Source organism: Chlorocebus sabaeus, chromosome 4 (genome assembly GCF_047675955.1).
Source record: "Chlorocebus sabaeus isolate Y175 chromosome 4, mChlSab1.0.hap1, whole genome shotgun sequence".
Lineage (NCBI taxonomy): Eukaryota > Metazoa > Chordata > Mammalia > Primates > Cercopithecidae > Chlorocebus > Chlorocebus sabaeus.
The window spans coordinates 57,213,144-57,230,115 of record NC_132907.1 but is presented as its reverse complement, the minus strand read 5'-3'; the positions used below and the strand labels follow the sequence as shown (position 1 = coordinate 57,230,115).

Sequence of the window (16,972 nt, the reverse complement as noted above, 5' to 3'; positions counted from 1 at the left end):
TGACGCAGAAGAAAGGTGATTTCTGCATTTCCAGCTGAGGCACCTGGTTCATCTCATTGGGACTGGTTGGACAGTGGATGCAGCCCACGAAGGGTGAGCTGAAGCAGAGCGGGGTATCGCCTCATCCGGGAACCACAAGGGGTCAGGGAAATTCCGTTTCCTAGCCAAGGGAAGCCATGACAGACTGTACCTGGAAAAATAGGACACTGCTGCCCTAATACTGCGCTTTTCTAAGCAACCGGTAGACATGGAGATTCTGTCCCCTGCCTGGCTTGGCAAGTCCCACGCCCACGGAGCCTTGCTCACTGCTAGTGCAGCAGTCTGAGAACGAACTGCAAGGCAGCAGCATGGCTGGGGGAGGGGCGTCCACCATTGCTGAGGCTTGAGTAGGTAAACAGAGCCGCCAGGGAGCTTGAACTGGGCAGAGCCCACCACAGCTCAGCAAGGCCTACTGCTTCTATAGACTCAACCTCTGTGGGCAGGGCATAGCTGAACAAAAGGCAGCAGAAAACTTCTGCAGACCTAAACGTCCCTGTGAAGAGAGCAGTGGTTCTCCCAGCATGGCGTTTGAGCTCTGAGAACGGACAGACTGCCTCCTCAAGTTCTTTCCTAACCCCTGTGTAGCCTAACTGGGAGACATCTCCCAGTAGGGGACAACAGACACCTCATATAGGTGGGTGCCCCCCTGGGACGAAGCTTCCAGAGGAAGGATCAGGCCGCAATATTTGCTGTTCTGCAGCCTCCGCTGGTGATACTCAGGCAAAGAGAATCTGGAGTGGACCTCTAGCACACTTCAACAGACGTGCAGCTGAGGGACCTGACTGTTAGAAGGAAAACTAACAAACAGAAAGGAATAGCATCAACATCAACAAAATGGACATCCACACCAAAACCCCATCTGTAGGTCACCAACATCAAAGACCTAAGGTAGATAAAACCACAAAGATGGGGAGAAACCAGAGCGGAAAAGCTGAAAATTCTAAAAACCAGAGTGCCTCTTCTCCTTCAAAGATCGCAGCTTCTTGCCAGCAATGAAACAAAGCTTAATGGAGAATGACTTTGATGAGTTGACAGAAGTAGGCTTCAGAAGGTTGGTAATAACAAACGTATCCGAGCTAAAGGAGCATGTTTGAACCCATTGCAAGGAAGCTAAAAACCTTGAAAAAAAAAAGGTTAGATGAATGACTAACTAGAATACACAATGTAGAGAAGACCTTAAATGACCTGATGGAGCTGAAAACCATGGCACGAGAAGTACGTGACACATGCACAAGCTTCAGTAGCTAATTCGATCAAGTGGAAGAAAGGGTATCAGTGATTGAAGATCACATTAATTAAATAAAGCGAGAAGACAAGGTTAGAGAAAAAAGAGTAAAAAGAAATGAACAAAGCTTCCAAGAAATATGGGACTATGTGAAAAGACCAAATCTACATTTGGTTGGTGTACCTGAAAGTGATGGGGAGAATGGAACCTAGTTGGAAAACTGTCTTCAGGATATTATGCAGGAGAACTTCCCCAACCTAGTAAGGCACGCCAGCATTCAAATTCAGGAAATACAGAGACCACCACAAAGATACTCCTTGAGAAGAGCAACCCCAAGACACATAATTGTCAGATTCACCAAGGTTGAAATGAAGGAAAAAAATGTTAAGGGCAACCAGAAAGAAAGATTGGGTTAACCACAAAGGGAAACCCATCAGACTAACAACGATGTCTCGGCAGAAACTCTACAAGCCAGAAGAGAGTGGGGACCAATAGTCAACATTCTTAAAGAAAAGAATTTTCAACCCAGAATTTCATATCCAGTCAAACTAAGCTTCATAAGCAAAGGAGAAATAAAATCCCTTACAGACAAACAAATGCTGAGAGGTTTTGTCACAACAAGGCCTTCCTTAAAAGAGTTCCTGAAGGAAATACTAAACATGAAAAGAAACAACCGGTACCAGCCATTGCAAAAACATGCCAAATTATAAAGACCATCGATGCTATGAAGAAACTGCATCAATTAATGGACAAAATAGCCAGCTAACATCATAATGACAGAATCAAATTCACACATAACAATATTAACCTTTAATGTAAATGGGCTAAATGCCCCAATTAAAAAACAGACTGGCAAATTGGATAAACAGTCAAGACCCATCAGTGTGCTGTATTCAGGAGACCCACCTCATGTGAGGAGAAACACATAGGCTCAAAATAAAGGGATGGAGGAAGATCTACCAAGCAAATGGGAAAAAAAAAAAAAAAAAAAAAAAAGCAGAGGTTGTAATCCTAGTCTCTGATAAAACAGACTTTAAACCAACAAAGATCAAAAGAGACAAAGCCATTGCATGATAGTAAAGGGATCAATTCAACAGGAAGAGCTAACAATCCTAAATTGTATGCACCCTATACAGGAGCACCCAGATTCGTAAAGCAAGTCCTTAGAGACCTACAGAGACTTAGACTCCCACACAATAATAATGGGAGACTTTAACATCCCACTGTCAACATTAGACAGATCAACGAGACAGAAGGTTAACAAGGATATCCAGGAATTCAACTCAGCTCTGCACCAAGCAGAGCTAATAGATATGTTCAGAACTCTCCACCCCAAATCAATAGAATGTACATTCTTCTCAGCACCACATCACACTTATTCCAAAATTGACCACATAGTTGGAAGTAAAGCATTCTTCAACAAATATAAAAGAACAGAAATCACAACAAACTGTCTCTCAGACCACAGTGCAATCAAATTAGAACTCAGGATTAAGAAACTCACTCAAAACTGCACAACTACATGGAAGCTGAACAACCTGCTCCTGAATGACTACTGGGTAAATAACGAAATGAAGGCAGAAATAAAGATGTTTTTTGAAACCAATGAGAACAAAGATACAATGTACCAGAATCTCTGGGACACATTTAAAGCAGCGTGTAGAGGGAAGTTTATAGCACTTAATGGCCAAAAGAGAAAGCAGGAAAGATCTAAAATGGACACCCTAACATCACAATTTAAAGAACTAGAGAAGCAAGAGCAAACAAATTCAAAAGCTAGCAGAAGGCAAGAAATAACTAAGATCAGAGCAGAACTGAAGGAGATAGAGACACAAAAAACCCTTAAAAAATATAATGAATCCAGGAGCTGGTTTTTTGAAAAGATCAACAAATTGATAGACAACTAGCGAGACTATTAAAGAGGAAAAGAGAGGAATTAGACACAATAAAAGATGTTAAAGGGGATATCACCACAAATCCCACAGAAATACAGACTACCATCAGAGAATACTGTAAACACCTCTATGCAAATAAACTAGAAAATCTAGAAGAAATGGATAAATTCCTGGACACATACAGCCCCCTAGAAGACTAAAAGAGGAAGAACTTGATTTTCTGAACAGACCAATAACAGGCTCTGAAATTGAGGCAATCATTAATAACCTACCTACCAAAAAAGTCCTGGACCTGATGGATTCACAGCCAAATTCTACCAGAGGTACAAAGAGGAGCTGGTACCATCCCTTCTGAAACAATTACAATCAATGGAAAAAGAGGGAATCCTCCCTAACTCATTTTATGAGGCCAACGTCATCCTGATACCAAAGCCTGGCACAGACACAACAACAACAACAACAACAAAGGAATTTTAGACCAATATCCCTAATGAACATTGATGCAAAAATCCTAAGTGAAATACTGGCATACTGAATCCAGCAGCACATCAAAAAGCTTATCCACCATGATCAAGTCGGCTTCATCCCTGGGATGCAAGGCTGGTTTAACATATGTAAATAAATAAATGTAATCCCTCACATAAACAGAACCAAAGACAAACACTACATGATTATCTCAATAGATGCAGGAAAGGCCTTCAACGAAATTCAACAGCCCTTCATGCAAAAAATTCTCTGTAAACCAGGCATTGATGGAACATGTCTCAAAATAATAAGAGCTATTTATGACAAACCCATAGCCAGTATCATACTGAATGGGCAAAAACTGGAAGCATTCCCTTTGAAAACCAGCAGAAGACAAGGATACCCTCTCTTACCACCCCTATTCAACATACTGTTGGAAGTTCTGGGCCAGGGCAATCAGGCAAGAGAAAGAAAGAAAGGGTATTCAGTAAGGAAAAGACGAAGTCAAATTGTCCCTGTTTGCAGATGACATGATTGTATATTTAGAAAACCCCATCGTCTGAGCCCCAAATCTTCTTAAGCTGATAAGCAACTTCAGCAAAGTGTTAGGATACAAAATCAATGTGCAAAAATCACAAGCATTCTTATACACCAATAACAGACAAACAGAGAGCCAAATCATGAGTGAACTCCCATTCACAATTGCTACAAAGAGAGTAAAATACCTAGGAATACAACTTACAAGGGTTGTGAAGGACTTCTTTAAGGAGAACTACAAACCACTGCTCAACAAAATAAAAGAGGACACAAACAAATGGAGGAACATTCCATGCTCATGGATAGGAATAATCAATATTGTGAAAATGGCCATACTGCCCAAAGTAATTTATAGATTCAATGCCATCCCCATCAAGCTAACAATGACTTTCTTCACAGAATTGGAAAAAACTAAAGTTCATATGGAACCAAAAAGCCTGCATTACCAACACAATCCTAAGCAAAAAGAACAAAGCTGGTGGCATCATGCTACCTGACTTCAAACTATACTGCAAGGCTGCAGTAACCAAAAGAGCATGGTACTGGTACCAAAACAGATACATAGACCAATAGAACAGAACAGAGGCCTCAGAAATAACACATCTATAACTATCTGATCTTTGACAAACCTGACAAGAACAAGAAATGGGGAAAGGATTTCCTATTTAATAAGTGGTGCTGGGAAAACTGACTAGCCATATGTAGAAAGCTGAAACTAATCCCAGCACTTTGGGAGGCCGAGACGGGCGGATCACAAGGTCAGGAGATCGAGACCATCCTGGCTAACCCGGTGAAACGTCGTCTCTACTAAAAAAATACAAAAAAAAAACTAGCCGGGCGAGGTGGCGGGCGCCTGTAATCCCAGCTACTCGGAAGGCTGAGGCAGGAGAATGGCGTGAACCCGGGAGGCAGAGCTTGCAGTGAGCTGAGATCTGGCCACTGCACTCCAGCCTGGGCAGCAGAGCCAGACTCCATCTCAAAAAAAAAAAAAAAAAAAAAAAAAAAGCTGAAACTGGATTCTTTCCTTACACCTTGTACAAAAATTAATTCAAGATGAATTAAAGACTTAAATGTTAGACTTAAAACCATAAAAACCATAGAAGAAAACCTAGGCAATACCATTCAGGACATAGGCATGGGCAAGGACTTCATGACTAAAACACTGAAAGCAATGGCAACAAAAGCCAAAATAGGCAAATGGGATCTAATTAAACTAAAGAGCTTCTGCATAGCAAAAGAAACTACCATCAGAGTGAACAGGCCACCTACAGAATGGGAGAAAACCTACCCATCTGACGAAGGGCTAATATCCAGAATCTACAAAGAACTCAAACAGATTTACAAGATAAAACAACCCAATCAAAAGGGCAAAGGATATGAACACAGACACTTCTCAAAAGAAGACATTCATACAGCCAACAGACACATGAAAAAATGCTCATCTTCACTGGTCATCAGAGAAATGCAAATCAAAACAACAATGAGATACCATCTCACACCAGTTAGAATGGCGATCATTAAAAAGTCAGGAAACAGCAGATGCTGGAGAGGATGTGGAGAAACAGGAACACTTTTACACTGTTGGTGGGAGTTTAAACTAGTTTAACCATTGTGGTAGACAGTGTGGTGATTCCTCAAGGGCCTAGAACTAGAAATACCATTTGACCCAGCAGTTCCATTACTGAGTATGTACCTAAAGGATTATAAATCATGCTGCTATAAAGACACATGCACACTTATGTTTATTGCGGCACTATTCATAATAGCAAAGACTTGGAACCAACCCAAATGTCCGTCAGTGACAGACTGAATTAAGAAAATGTGGCACATATACACCATGGAATACTATGCAGACATAAAAAAGATGAGTTCATGTCTTTTCAGGGACATGGATGAAGTTGGAAACCATCGTTCTCAGCAAACTCACAAGGACAGAAAACCAAACTCTGCATGTTCTCACTCATAGGTGGCAACTGAACAATGAGAACACTTGGACACAGCGCGGGGAACATCGCACACTGGGGCCTGTTGTGGGGTGCGGGACTGGGGGAGGGATAACGTTAGGAAAATACCTAATGTAAATGATAAGTTGGTGGGTACAGCAAACCACCATGGCACTTGTAAACCTATATATCAAACCTGCACATTCTGCACATGTACCCTATAACTTAAAGTATAATAATAATAATAATAAAGCAAGTTTAGTCATGCTACGCCTCTGCCTAAACTCCTTTTGCAGCTTCCTTTTGCCTTCAGGATAAAATCTGAGCTTCTTAATATGGTATATTGGTCTGTTCTCCCATCGATATAAAGAAATACTTGAGGCTGCACAATCTATAAAGAAGAGAGGTTTAATTGGCTCATGTTTCTGCAGGCTATACAGGAAGCATGATGCTGGCATCTGCTTGGCTTGTGGGGATGCCTCAGGAAAGTTACAGTCTTGGTGGAAGGCAAAGGGGGAGTGAGGCATCTCACATGGCAGGAGCAGGAACAAGTGAAGAGGGAGGGAGGTGCCACACACTTTTAAATCTTATGAGAACTCACTATCATGAGGACAGTACCAAAGGGACTGGTGCTGAACCATTCATAAGCAACCATCTCTGTGATCTAGTCACCTCCCACCAAGTCCCACCTCCAACATTGGGAATTAAAATCTGACATGAGATTTGGGTGGGGACACAGATCCAAACCATATCCCATGGCTTCTACGGCCTTGATATCTGGGGCCTGTTCATATCATTTCCCCACCATGCCTTTGGTTTCTCACAATTCCTGTAGGTAAGAAGTCTGGCACAGTGTGGCTGGATTTTCTTCTCAGGGTTTCACCAGGCTAAAATCAGAGTATTGCCTTGGTATGTGACTCTCAGTCTGAGCTCAGGGTCCTCTTTCAAGCTCAATGGTTGTTGGCAGGATTCAGATCCCTGTTTCCTTGACATGTGGCCCCCTTCATCTTTAAGCCAATACTGACATGTTAAACACTTCTCATGTCTCAAATTTCTCTGACTTCCTCTTCCATCACATTTCTGTGACTTTCTTGTCGGCACTGTAGCTCATGCAACTGCTTCAACCCCACCTGCAATCCAAGATAATCTCCCTATTTTAAGGTCAGCTGACTGGTAACCATAATTACACCTGCCAAGCTCCTTTGACCATATAGGGTATTCATGGACATCACACTAGGGTGCAGAGGTCACAAGAGTAAAAATTCGGCTTACCACACTGCAGTACCCTCTGACTGAAATACTCTTTTCTTGCCCTCACCTCCTGCTCCTGCAACTGCTAACTTTTACTTTATCTGCTAGGTCTCTGCTTCACTGCTTTTCTCCCTCGTTGTCAAGTTTGGGTTAGGACCTTGTCCTCAGTACTTACATATTACTCTCTATTTCCCCATTTGTAGCACTTGTCACTCTGTGTGCTGATCTGTATCCTTTCTGGGGACTGCCCAGTCTTTGAGAAACTGTGTTTATCTCAGCTCATTTGTGTTTTCTCTGCTTAACTGAATGTCTGCAATACATACAGTTGATGCCAATACAAAAAAATTGAACCAATGAATTCTTTGTGTTTATGAAAGATGGAAGCATGATCGCTAATATAAAATTCTAAGACTGTTACCCAGAGGAAGAACTGAGAAGCCAGTTTTCACTCAGTATATGCAGATTATTATTATTATTTTTTAATGAACTGGCCTGCTTTTATAAGGTTGTGTACTCCTCATTACTGGATTTTTTAGGTGTAAGCCCAGGGACTGGGTGTCAGGGATATTATTTGGAGGGCAAAGTGCACAAGATCTGTTTTGTGACTCATTCTTCATTAAGGGTTGCTACTAGAACAATGGAGGTGAGCTCACTTGCTTTACCATACCTGTGGCTCCCAGGAGGGACTCACATCGTGTCATTACCAGCAGTGCCCCTGTCTTTCGCTATAGAATTACCCTAAGAAAGTTGGTAATGGCCCAGAACCATTGTGTAATTAGCCAGCATGGCATGTGTGTGTGCATACGCAGGTACACACACAGGCACGCACACACAGCTATTATAGAGGTTACTCTACTAATGACAGCTATGTAGGGGACAAAGTTTTTAATGGACCAAATGTCTTTGTTCATGTAGACCATGCTTTTTGAGGTAATTGACTTCTAGTACCTTGTACTGGTTGCTGAGTCATAACTGAGTGGCAAGATTGGTATAGTAGAATTACAGGTCATTAACTGTGTAGAAACAACATTAGAAATAAAAATACTATTAAGATAGATCAGTAAGAGAAGGATTATAATTCAATATTTAAGAATAGTCTTTTTGGGTTCAAACCCCCAGGTCTACTACTTACAAACTGTGTGGCCTTGGACAAGGTTTTTAAGTTTCTGTACCTCAGTTTCTCAAACTATAAAATGGAGATGGTAATAATAGACCCTAACTTACAGAGTGATTGTGAGGACTAAATAGGCAAGATAGGAAGACATATAGTGCCTAGGATATGATAAGCATTGTATAAGGGTTAGCTGCTGTTACTATTATCATTATTAATTCCACGGGCACATTAAGGATAGTTCAAGACCTCCAACCATGTGCAGAGTGTATGGCATATCCTAGGAATACAATAAATATTTTGGGGTAAATAAATAATGTGCTAATTTGTAATTTTGATTTATATTTACTCTTTCAGATAAATACAGGAAATTGACCCAATAACTTTATAAGCATAATATGAAGAAGTTATTGTAGTCTTGTCTTGTACAGAGCTTGCTAGGGCAATCTGGAAAAATATCTCCTGCTAGGACTTACCTTCTCTGTTCTTTGTTAAAGCAAATGGATATTTTGAAAAGCCATTTGGTTTTTTTTTTTTTAAAGCAAGTTATAATCACATGAAATTAGTACTTTGCTTATAGGTGTGTATCATTTTCATCATGACAAAGTGAAATGTTCTTGCCACAAACGTGTTCTCTTCTGAATTCAGGTGAGATATTAATACTTTCCTTGTCTTTGTGAATAGGTTCATCCTAAGTTCCACTATAAACAGGCTCATGACTCGGGCACAGACACTTCTTGCGTGACTTTTTCCTATGATGGTAATGTCCTTGCCTCTCGTGGAGGTAGGTTAAAAACGTTCTTTTTGATGTATTTCTCCATATAAAATGATCATCTTTAACAAATATGACAATAATACCCTAGTGCTTAGTAAAGCTTGCTGTGATTTTTGTTAATGCACCTTTGCCAGTCTGATTTCTTCATTAAAATACATTTCCAACTTTGCAACATTGTTTGTATTAAAAATTACCAAGTAAAATGTTTAAATATTTACTTATTTTTTGCCTAAGTGTTTCATTTAGATTCAAATTCTGTAAGAGTTTGAAGCCTCCACAAAAATGATCTTTGCTTCTACCTTGGGAAGTTTATAGATGATCACCTAGATTCTTTCTATACCATTTTATAATTCTGTATCTGTTACTTCAAAGTCTTCTATTTGTTGCTTGACCATTGCTTTTTTTTTTCCTTCCCCAGTTCAAATACTAACCCAATTTAGTTTTTTTTTAAAAGTCTATATCTAGATGAGATTTTCAAAAATAGTTCTATATGGTCATATTGTAAGTTTACTTATCCATACGCATATGCTTGGGTACAGCTTCCTAATTTTTTGCTAAATCTTTATCACATAGATAGGTTGTGTATTGATAGAAGGAGATGGAGAATAGTGAAGGCAGCATTATGGGAGAGTATGGGACATAGCTGAAGATTTTCTTATAGACCCATTTGTGGGGAGAGAAAAATAGCATGGTAAGTAGGCTGGAGCCATGTTACAGAGGGTCTTAAATATCACATAAAGAAAAGAAATACTAATAGCATGGTAAGTAGGTGGCAACTATGCTACAGAGGGCCTTATATAGCCTTTATTCTGTAGGCCAAGGGAGGAGCTACATTTTAGGCAGGTGAATCTAACAGTGCTATATTTAGCTATTTATTCAGTCACTCGACTACTGTATATTGAACATCTACTATGAGCTAACATTATGCTAGGTGCTGGATATAAACAGTAAACATCATAGACAGAATCCTTTTCCTGAAAGACTTTACAATCCAGTGTAAAGGATAGTGGAAGTGAAGAGAGAGGCAAGAGAAGTGGCACAGCTTTCCCCTCAATTTAACTAGTCCCTGTCCTTTTACCCTTGGGAACTCATTCAGGTTCTCTTTAGGGAAACTTTACTATTATATCTAAACTACTCTCATTTGCATAACTTAAAAAAATCAAACTACATATACATGTAATTCTCTATGATACACATGGCAAATGTGGATATGTACAAAATATGTATTTTGGTCCATTAATTCTAACCTGCTACTTGAGTTCAGAGGTGACTCCCAATTAAAATTCTGTATATTCTTTTTTTAAAACAATGGTTCTCATCCCAAGAGTGTATCTGAATTCCCTGGGAAAGTTTTCAAATGGTGAATGCTCCACTTAGGAATTCTTACATCCACTCTTGCATCTTTGGGATGGTATATCCAAGCCTCTGAGGTGGAGTTAGGGAAGAAGAGGGGGAAAAGGGAGACTGTAGCTTGAAAATTCTTCACAGGTGATAAAATAGGTGAGCCCATAATTACTCAACTGAGTAATTACCCAGTTGATAATTACTCCCTTAGAAGTATAAAAGTAACTCTATTTCAGTCAAAGCCGTTTTGGTGATAATTCTTACCTTTCCCTTCCATCTCTCACTCACACACACACACACACACACACACACACACACACACACACAAGCTTTTGGATAACTTAACTGGTCAATACCACATGTATACTGTATTCCATCATTTTCCTTCCTGGATGTATACAGTATGGCAGGTGGAAGTCTATTCAGCAGAGTCCTCAGGGTGTTACAAGGTGCTTCTGCCAGCTGCATAACCTCTGGATTAGATGGAATTAATACAGGTTAATGTTTTCTTATTATTTGAAGATTGTGGGGATGTGTAACCTTTTTTTAAAGACTAAAAGCAGGCCGGGTGCAGTGGCCCACACCTGTAATCCCAGCACTTTGGGAGGCCAAGGCAGGTGGATCACTTGAGGCCAGGAGTTTGAGACAAGCCTGGACAACATGATGAAACCGTGTCTCTACGAAAAATGCAAAAATTAGCTGGATGTAGTGGCGCATGTCTGTAGTCCCAGCTACTCGGGAGGCTGAGGCAGGAGAATCACTTGAACCTGGAGGCTGAGGTTACAATGAGCTGAGGTCATGCCACTGCACTCCAGCCTGAGTGACAGAGCAAGACTCCATCTCAAAAAAAAAAAAAAAAAAAGACTAAAAGCAATAAAGTAACATTCCAAAGGTGAGCCTTACAAAGTTCTCCCAGTACAAGCAGGTCCTGTATCCAGCCAGTTATGGATTAGTGCACCTGCCAAAAGTTGGGTTTCAGAGGAAGCTTCACTGTAAAAATGGGGATTTTTACTGAACTCTTTATTCTCCTCACTTGCACCTGATTCTCATTCCTTATTGGACCCAAGGGGTTGAGGCAGGTCTCAGCTGTGGGCACTGGGGAGAAAGAACAGCAAAAACATTATTTATGTGAGTTTGGCTTTTGTTCTGTTCAGGAATTAGCCTTGTAGAAATATTAAAAAGGGATTTTTTAGAATTTATTTTTTAAATAAATATGGAATGCTTCACAAATTTACACGTCATGCTTGTGCAGGAGCTATGCTAATCTTCTCTGTATCCTTCCAGTCTTAGTATATGTGCTGCCAAAATGAGCACAAAAAGTGATTCCTTAAAAATATTCATTATTCTTTAAATGGCTTGGTAAAGCTGTACTCCCCAGCAAAGTGAAGAATGATAGCTATAGGTAGAATTACACTGGAGGGAAGCGAATCACATGGCTCACCCTTATTAATGTTAATGGATAGCTTTACTCACCAGTGGGAAAAGGAATCTGTTGTGAATTGAACTATTTTCAGTCCTGATAGCTGTTAAATTAAAATCTTCTCAAGAAGTAATGTATGCTCAAATACACCACAGGGGAACTACCATCTGCTCTAATATCATACTTTAGAGTAGATTCTCCAGGGTTCCTTCTAGCTTGCATCTATCTGGAAAGTAATTTCTGGAAGCCCAATTCATTATCACATAGCTTTCAACTGTTCTTGCGACTGCTGTTTTCAAGCTCTCTGAACAGTTAAAAAAGTAAAACATGCTTGTGTGAATCTAGCTTCTTTCTGCCTTTCTTTCTTCCCTTTTTCTCCCCTTCCCCTTCCCTTTCTTCCTTATAGTTGTACATTAAGTGTAGCAGACACTAAACTGGGAGCAAGTTCTTTTTGCACAATTCACTTTTCTGTCTTTTTTTCCCCTCATTCCTCTGTCAGGTGACGATTCATTAAAATTATGGGACATCCGACAATTTAACAAGCCACTGTTTTCGGCCTCTAGTCTTCCCACCATGTTCCCAATGTAAGTAGCATATTTTAAATATTTGATCGGCATAGAAGAATGGAAAAGAAGTACTTTTACCTTAATGTTAATTTATATCATATGTCTTTTAGATCTTCTGGAAAAGAGACTTGAGTGATCAAAATCTGTTTTTTGAAATATATATATAAACACATTCTTCAGACTTCACTTTTTTGAGGTTAAAATTATATATTTGATTTATTCATGTTTGTGTGTATTGTATACACGTACAAGTCTTGGGGTAGTAAAATATATTTTAAGAGATTCAGTTGTTCTTTTAATATTGTATAAATGGCAAGGTAGGCCTTTTAAAATTTGTGATTTTTAAAAATTTGAGCTCCAGTCAGCCGGGTGCCATGGCTCACGCCTGTAATCCCAGCACTTTGGGAGGCCAAGGCGGGCGAATCATGAGGTCAGGAGATCGAGACCATCCTGGCTAACGATGGTGATACCCCGTCTCTACTAAAAATACAAAAAATTAGCCAGGCCTGGTGGCAGGCACCTGTAGTCCCAGCTACTCGGGAGGCTGAGGCAGGAGAATGGCATGAACGCAGGAGGCGGAGCTTGCAGTGAGCCAAGATTGCACCACTGCTCTCCAGCCTGGGGAACAGAGCGAGACTCCATCTCAAAAAAAAAAAAGGAAAAAAAAAACCACTGAGCTCTAATACCATCAAAGTAGTGTTTAATATTTACTGAGCATTTATGGTATAGCTCATTTTCTCATTTTTTAAATCATTCAAATCAGTAATGCAGCGTGCTTCACTTGTTCAGACTGTCTTGCTGAACACTGTTATCTCCAATCTGCTAAACTGGCACCTGAAACTTTTAAAGATTTTCTTGAAGCAGCTGAGGTAAAACTTGACCTTTGAGTCCTATGGTTGGTACCTAGGCAAATTGTTCTATTTTGGTAGAAATGAAATAATGATCAACAGAGAAGAGCATGAAGATAATGGAAGTATCAAGTGAAGGAAACTGTATGATAATGTGGTACTAACTCTAACATGGTCCTCTGCCCATGGCATTTTATGTTAAAACAAACAAACATGAGTTTATAACTGATAATTTTTTGAGCTATTATGCCTGCTGCAAGTAATGCTAACTTTATAACTTGTTTGGGTCATGTCTTAGATTAGTCGCAAACAGATGGCCAGACTGCTAACAACAAGAGCCTTGGAATCATAGCCATCAATTAGGTTCCAGCAGTGCAACCTGTGGCTCATTTCATGGTGCTCAACTTGACATAACTCAAATTATTTGGGGGTGATGGTAGTGGTGTTAGTAAAAATAGTTTTTAAAAAAATGGCCAAAGTAATCATTTTACTTAGACATTAGTCATATATCTGTCTGTAGACACTCTTAATGTCTATATTGACTTTTTTACACTCCCTTTACATTAAAAAACATTACAATGTAGAAGTTGAAAAGTACAGATTCCGGAGTCAGACTGCCTAAGTTTGAATCCCAGCTGCACTACTTACTTGTGTTGCCATGTGCAAGGTGTAATTAAGTTATTTTCTTCAGTTTCCTCATCAGTAAAATATGGGTAATAACTATCACATAGGATTATTGTGATGATTAAACAAATTAATGCAAGTGCTTGACTCATAAGCCCTATATAGGAGTTAGCTCTTATTACAGCAATGTTTATATTTTATTTAATTCACTAATTATTGCTGGATTGTTGTGGAGGTCATAAGCTTATACTCATAAACTCTTTTTTTCTGTAGGACTGATTGCTGTTTCAGTCCAGATGATAAGCTCATAGTCACTGGTACATCTGTTCAAAGAGGATGTGGCAGCGGCAAACTTGTTTTCTTTGAGCGTAGGACTTTCCAAAGGGTGTATGAAATAGACATCACAGATGCGGTATGTATATTCTTTTCTCCTCAGCCTTGAGAATACATAAAGTTTTCCTCTTACCCATCTTTTGGTTTTGTTTGTTAAGTAGAACATAAGCCCTGGCCCTGAGAGCACGGTGATAACTGCTTTTCACTCTAGCATAGGAGTTATCAGTATGTTGTGGACTGCTGATCTACCCTATCCCTTTCCACAACCCAGTATTTCCTATGGGCCTGCACTTTAGTAGGAATTTCAGCTGGGCCTGAGATGTTTTCCCCACTCTACCAACCAAATTGAGGAGGGAAGAAGATGATCATCATGTAGGATACAGAAAGGAGCATCCCAGAATGGGCATGTTTGTGAGGATCTAGGGATTGTTGACGGAAGTGAAAGGTTAAGAAGTGACGAAGTTTAACATTGTTCTTGAAACCATGAAAACTTTGACAGAACTCTGCTTGTGTGGGTTGTCAGGCTCAGCTTGCACTGAACCTAATTGCTATTTAGTGATTTGGAAATTGAAAACATTTCAGATTTAACTTCTACACTTGAAAGAAAAAACATTACTTTTCTTCATAGATTTATAAACACTAAAACACCAGCATTCACTTGTTCATTCATTCATTTTTTCATGTCCTGAGACTGAGACTGGAGCCACATGTTATACAATAAGAATGAAAATTCCCAGAGGAAAATTTGACTTCCTTTAAACTGTATATTATTATTTACGTGGTAAGGCAAATCATTGTAATCTTCTCAGTATGAAACAGGCCAATTAACGTCTGTGTACATTTTCTTTGGCTCATTGTCAAATCTTTTAGTAATGTCCTGTATCTTAAACAGTGTTGTTATGTAGGTTTTTCCAGTTGTTTCAGCTCTTGGTAGACAGTTGAGACATATTATGCACTTAAGTGACTCAGACAATTGAACAACTGTTTTTAAATCACCAGCAAAAAACTCCTGTCTCTAATGATCTAGTATTATTATGAAGTCTTAATTTGTAGGTTCTGAATGTAAAACCACAGTATAGTTAGAGTATTATATGAAAAGTGAAATAACAATGAGATTAATTCTACATGAGTACTTATGTTTAATAGATTCTAATCTCATGACATAATTTGAAATGTGCCAGCATTCACGTTGCTTTTTCTGGGTGTATTAGGAGCCAACTAAAACACTAGAATCAAAGAAAACAATCAAATCTATCAACTTTCATCTCAGAAAGTAAAATTATTGTAATCGTTTGTTCCAGATATAAGCTGTGTTCTACTATGCCTCTAAATGACTGTACATTTCAGTATCACACTTGATGTATTTTTAAATTGTAGCTTAAGTTGAACTGTAAATAAATTAAGGAATGTAGACAATATGATTGCACTTTTAAGGACGTGCTGGGCTTCTGTAGTTTATAGGAGGAACGTGCCGTTTGCTGGACAAATCAGTGTCTCACAGTGTGATACATTTTTGTTCTCTGTGTTACTTTTATAGGTAGATCTTTTTCTCCATAGTACTTACCACCACCCCTCATATATTGTATGTTTGTTTGGTTTTGTCTGTCTTCTTCTACCAGGATGTAAGTCACACAGGGCAGAAACTTTTTGTTCACTGCAGTATCCTTGGTGCTTTGAACAGTGCCTGGCATATAGATAGCTCTTAATATTCTTTGAATGAGTGAGAGATATACTTGGGAAGTGCAAGTAAGGCATATTGTAGATCATAGGTGTGTCTTTGGAGAGTGAGGCAGGAGAGAGATATCTAGAGTCAGGTAAAACTGGTCTTGTATACAATAAGAAAATGACTATGTTGTGTCTTTTTTTTTTTTTTTTTAAGCAAAGGAAGACACATTCGGATCTAAGTTTTGAAATGATTAATTCTCGTTGAAATATAAAGTTTAGTTTTATAAGATTTGGTGAGTCTGTGTAGATGAAGCCAGAAATTTATAATTTGGGAGACTGGGTGAATGTTCATTGACATAAAAATACATAGAGATAAAATAAAGCAGATTTTGGAAGAAAGTGAATTCTGTTCTTGATATGTTGAACTTGAAATACCTATAGGACTTCTGTGTAGAGATACTCAGTATGCAGATGGTTTAATAAGTTTGGTGCATAAGAGAAAGAAGAGACAGGTTTGGTAAAAACATTTATAGTGCATAGTTGAAATGTTGATTGCTGATGAGTTTGGTTAAGGTAAGGGAATAAAGGATAGAAAAATGAGCCGTAAGAAACATCATCATTTAAGAGACGAGCAAATGAAAAGAAGCTAAGAAAGGAGAAGTTTCATTAAATAAATAGAACATACAATATTGAATCATCTTAGAAAAGTCAGAAGACAAATTATGAGATCTATTTTAATAGATGGATGAAGAGAGAACTTCAAATAGGAACAAAACCACACCCCTTGAGGAGTCCTATTAAATTGTTGATTTATTGAAGGTGAGGGCTTATTGTTATTGTTAACATCAAATAGTATCATTTTTCTGTTTATATATTAGAATGCTATGTTAAATAAAGGGGCTTTTAACAGTGCCTTTGACCTATTGTCCCA

At 39.0% G+C, this 16,972-nt stretch overlaps 1 protein-coding gene and 1 non-coding gene across 3 annotated transcripts in view; one reads left to right on the top strand and one right to left on the bottom strand.

The window, feature by feature from the left end:
- The window catches only part of WDR70 (WD repeat domain 70), a 361,196-nt gene that overhangs the window by 296,549 nt on the left and 47,675 nt on the right, over positions 1-16,972 (top strand). For both annotated transcript variants that reach the window (XM_007961416.3, XM_007961419.3), the window contains exons 11-13: positions 9,151-9,250; positions 12,505-12,589; positions 14,317-14,455. In XM_007961416.3, the coding sequence (XP_007959607.1) occupies positions 9,151-9,250; positions 12,505-12,589; positions 14,317-14,455 (324 nt within the window). The remainder of the gene's footprint in view (positions 1-9,150; positions 9,251-12,504; positions 12,590-14,316; positions 14,456-16,972) is intronic.
- LOC119621522 (U6 spliceosomal RNA) lies at positions 11,793-11,899 on the bottom strand. Its single transcript, XR_005238079.1, has one exon. It is a non-coding gene; the product is annotated as a U6 spliceosomal RNA (small nuclear RNA).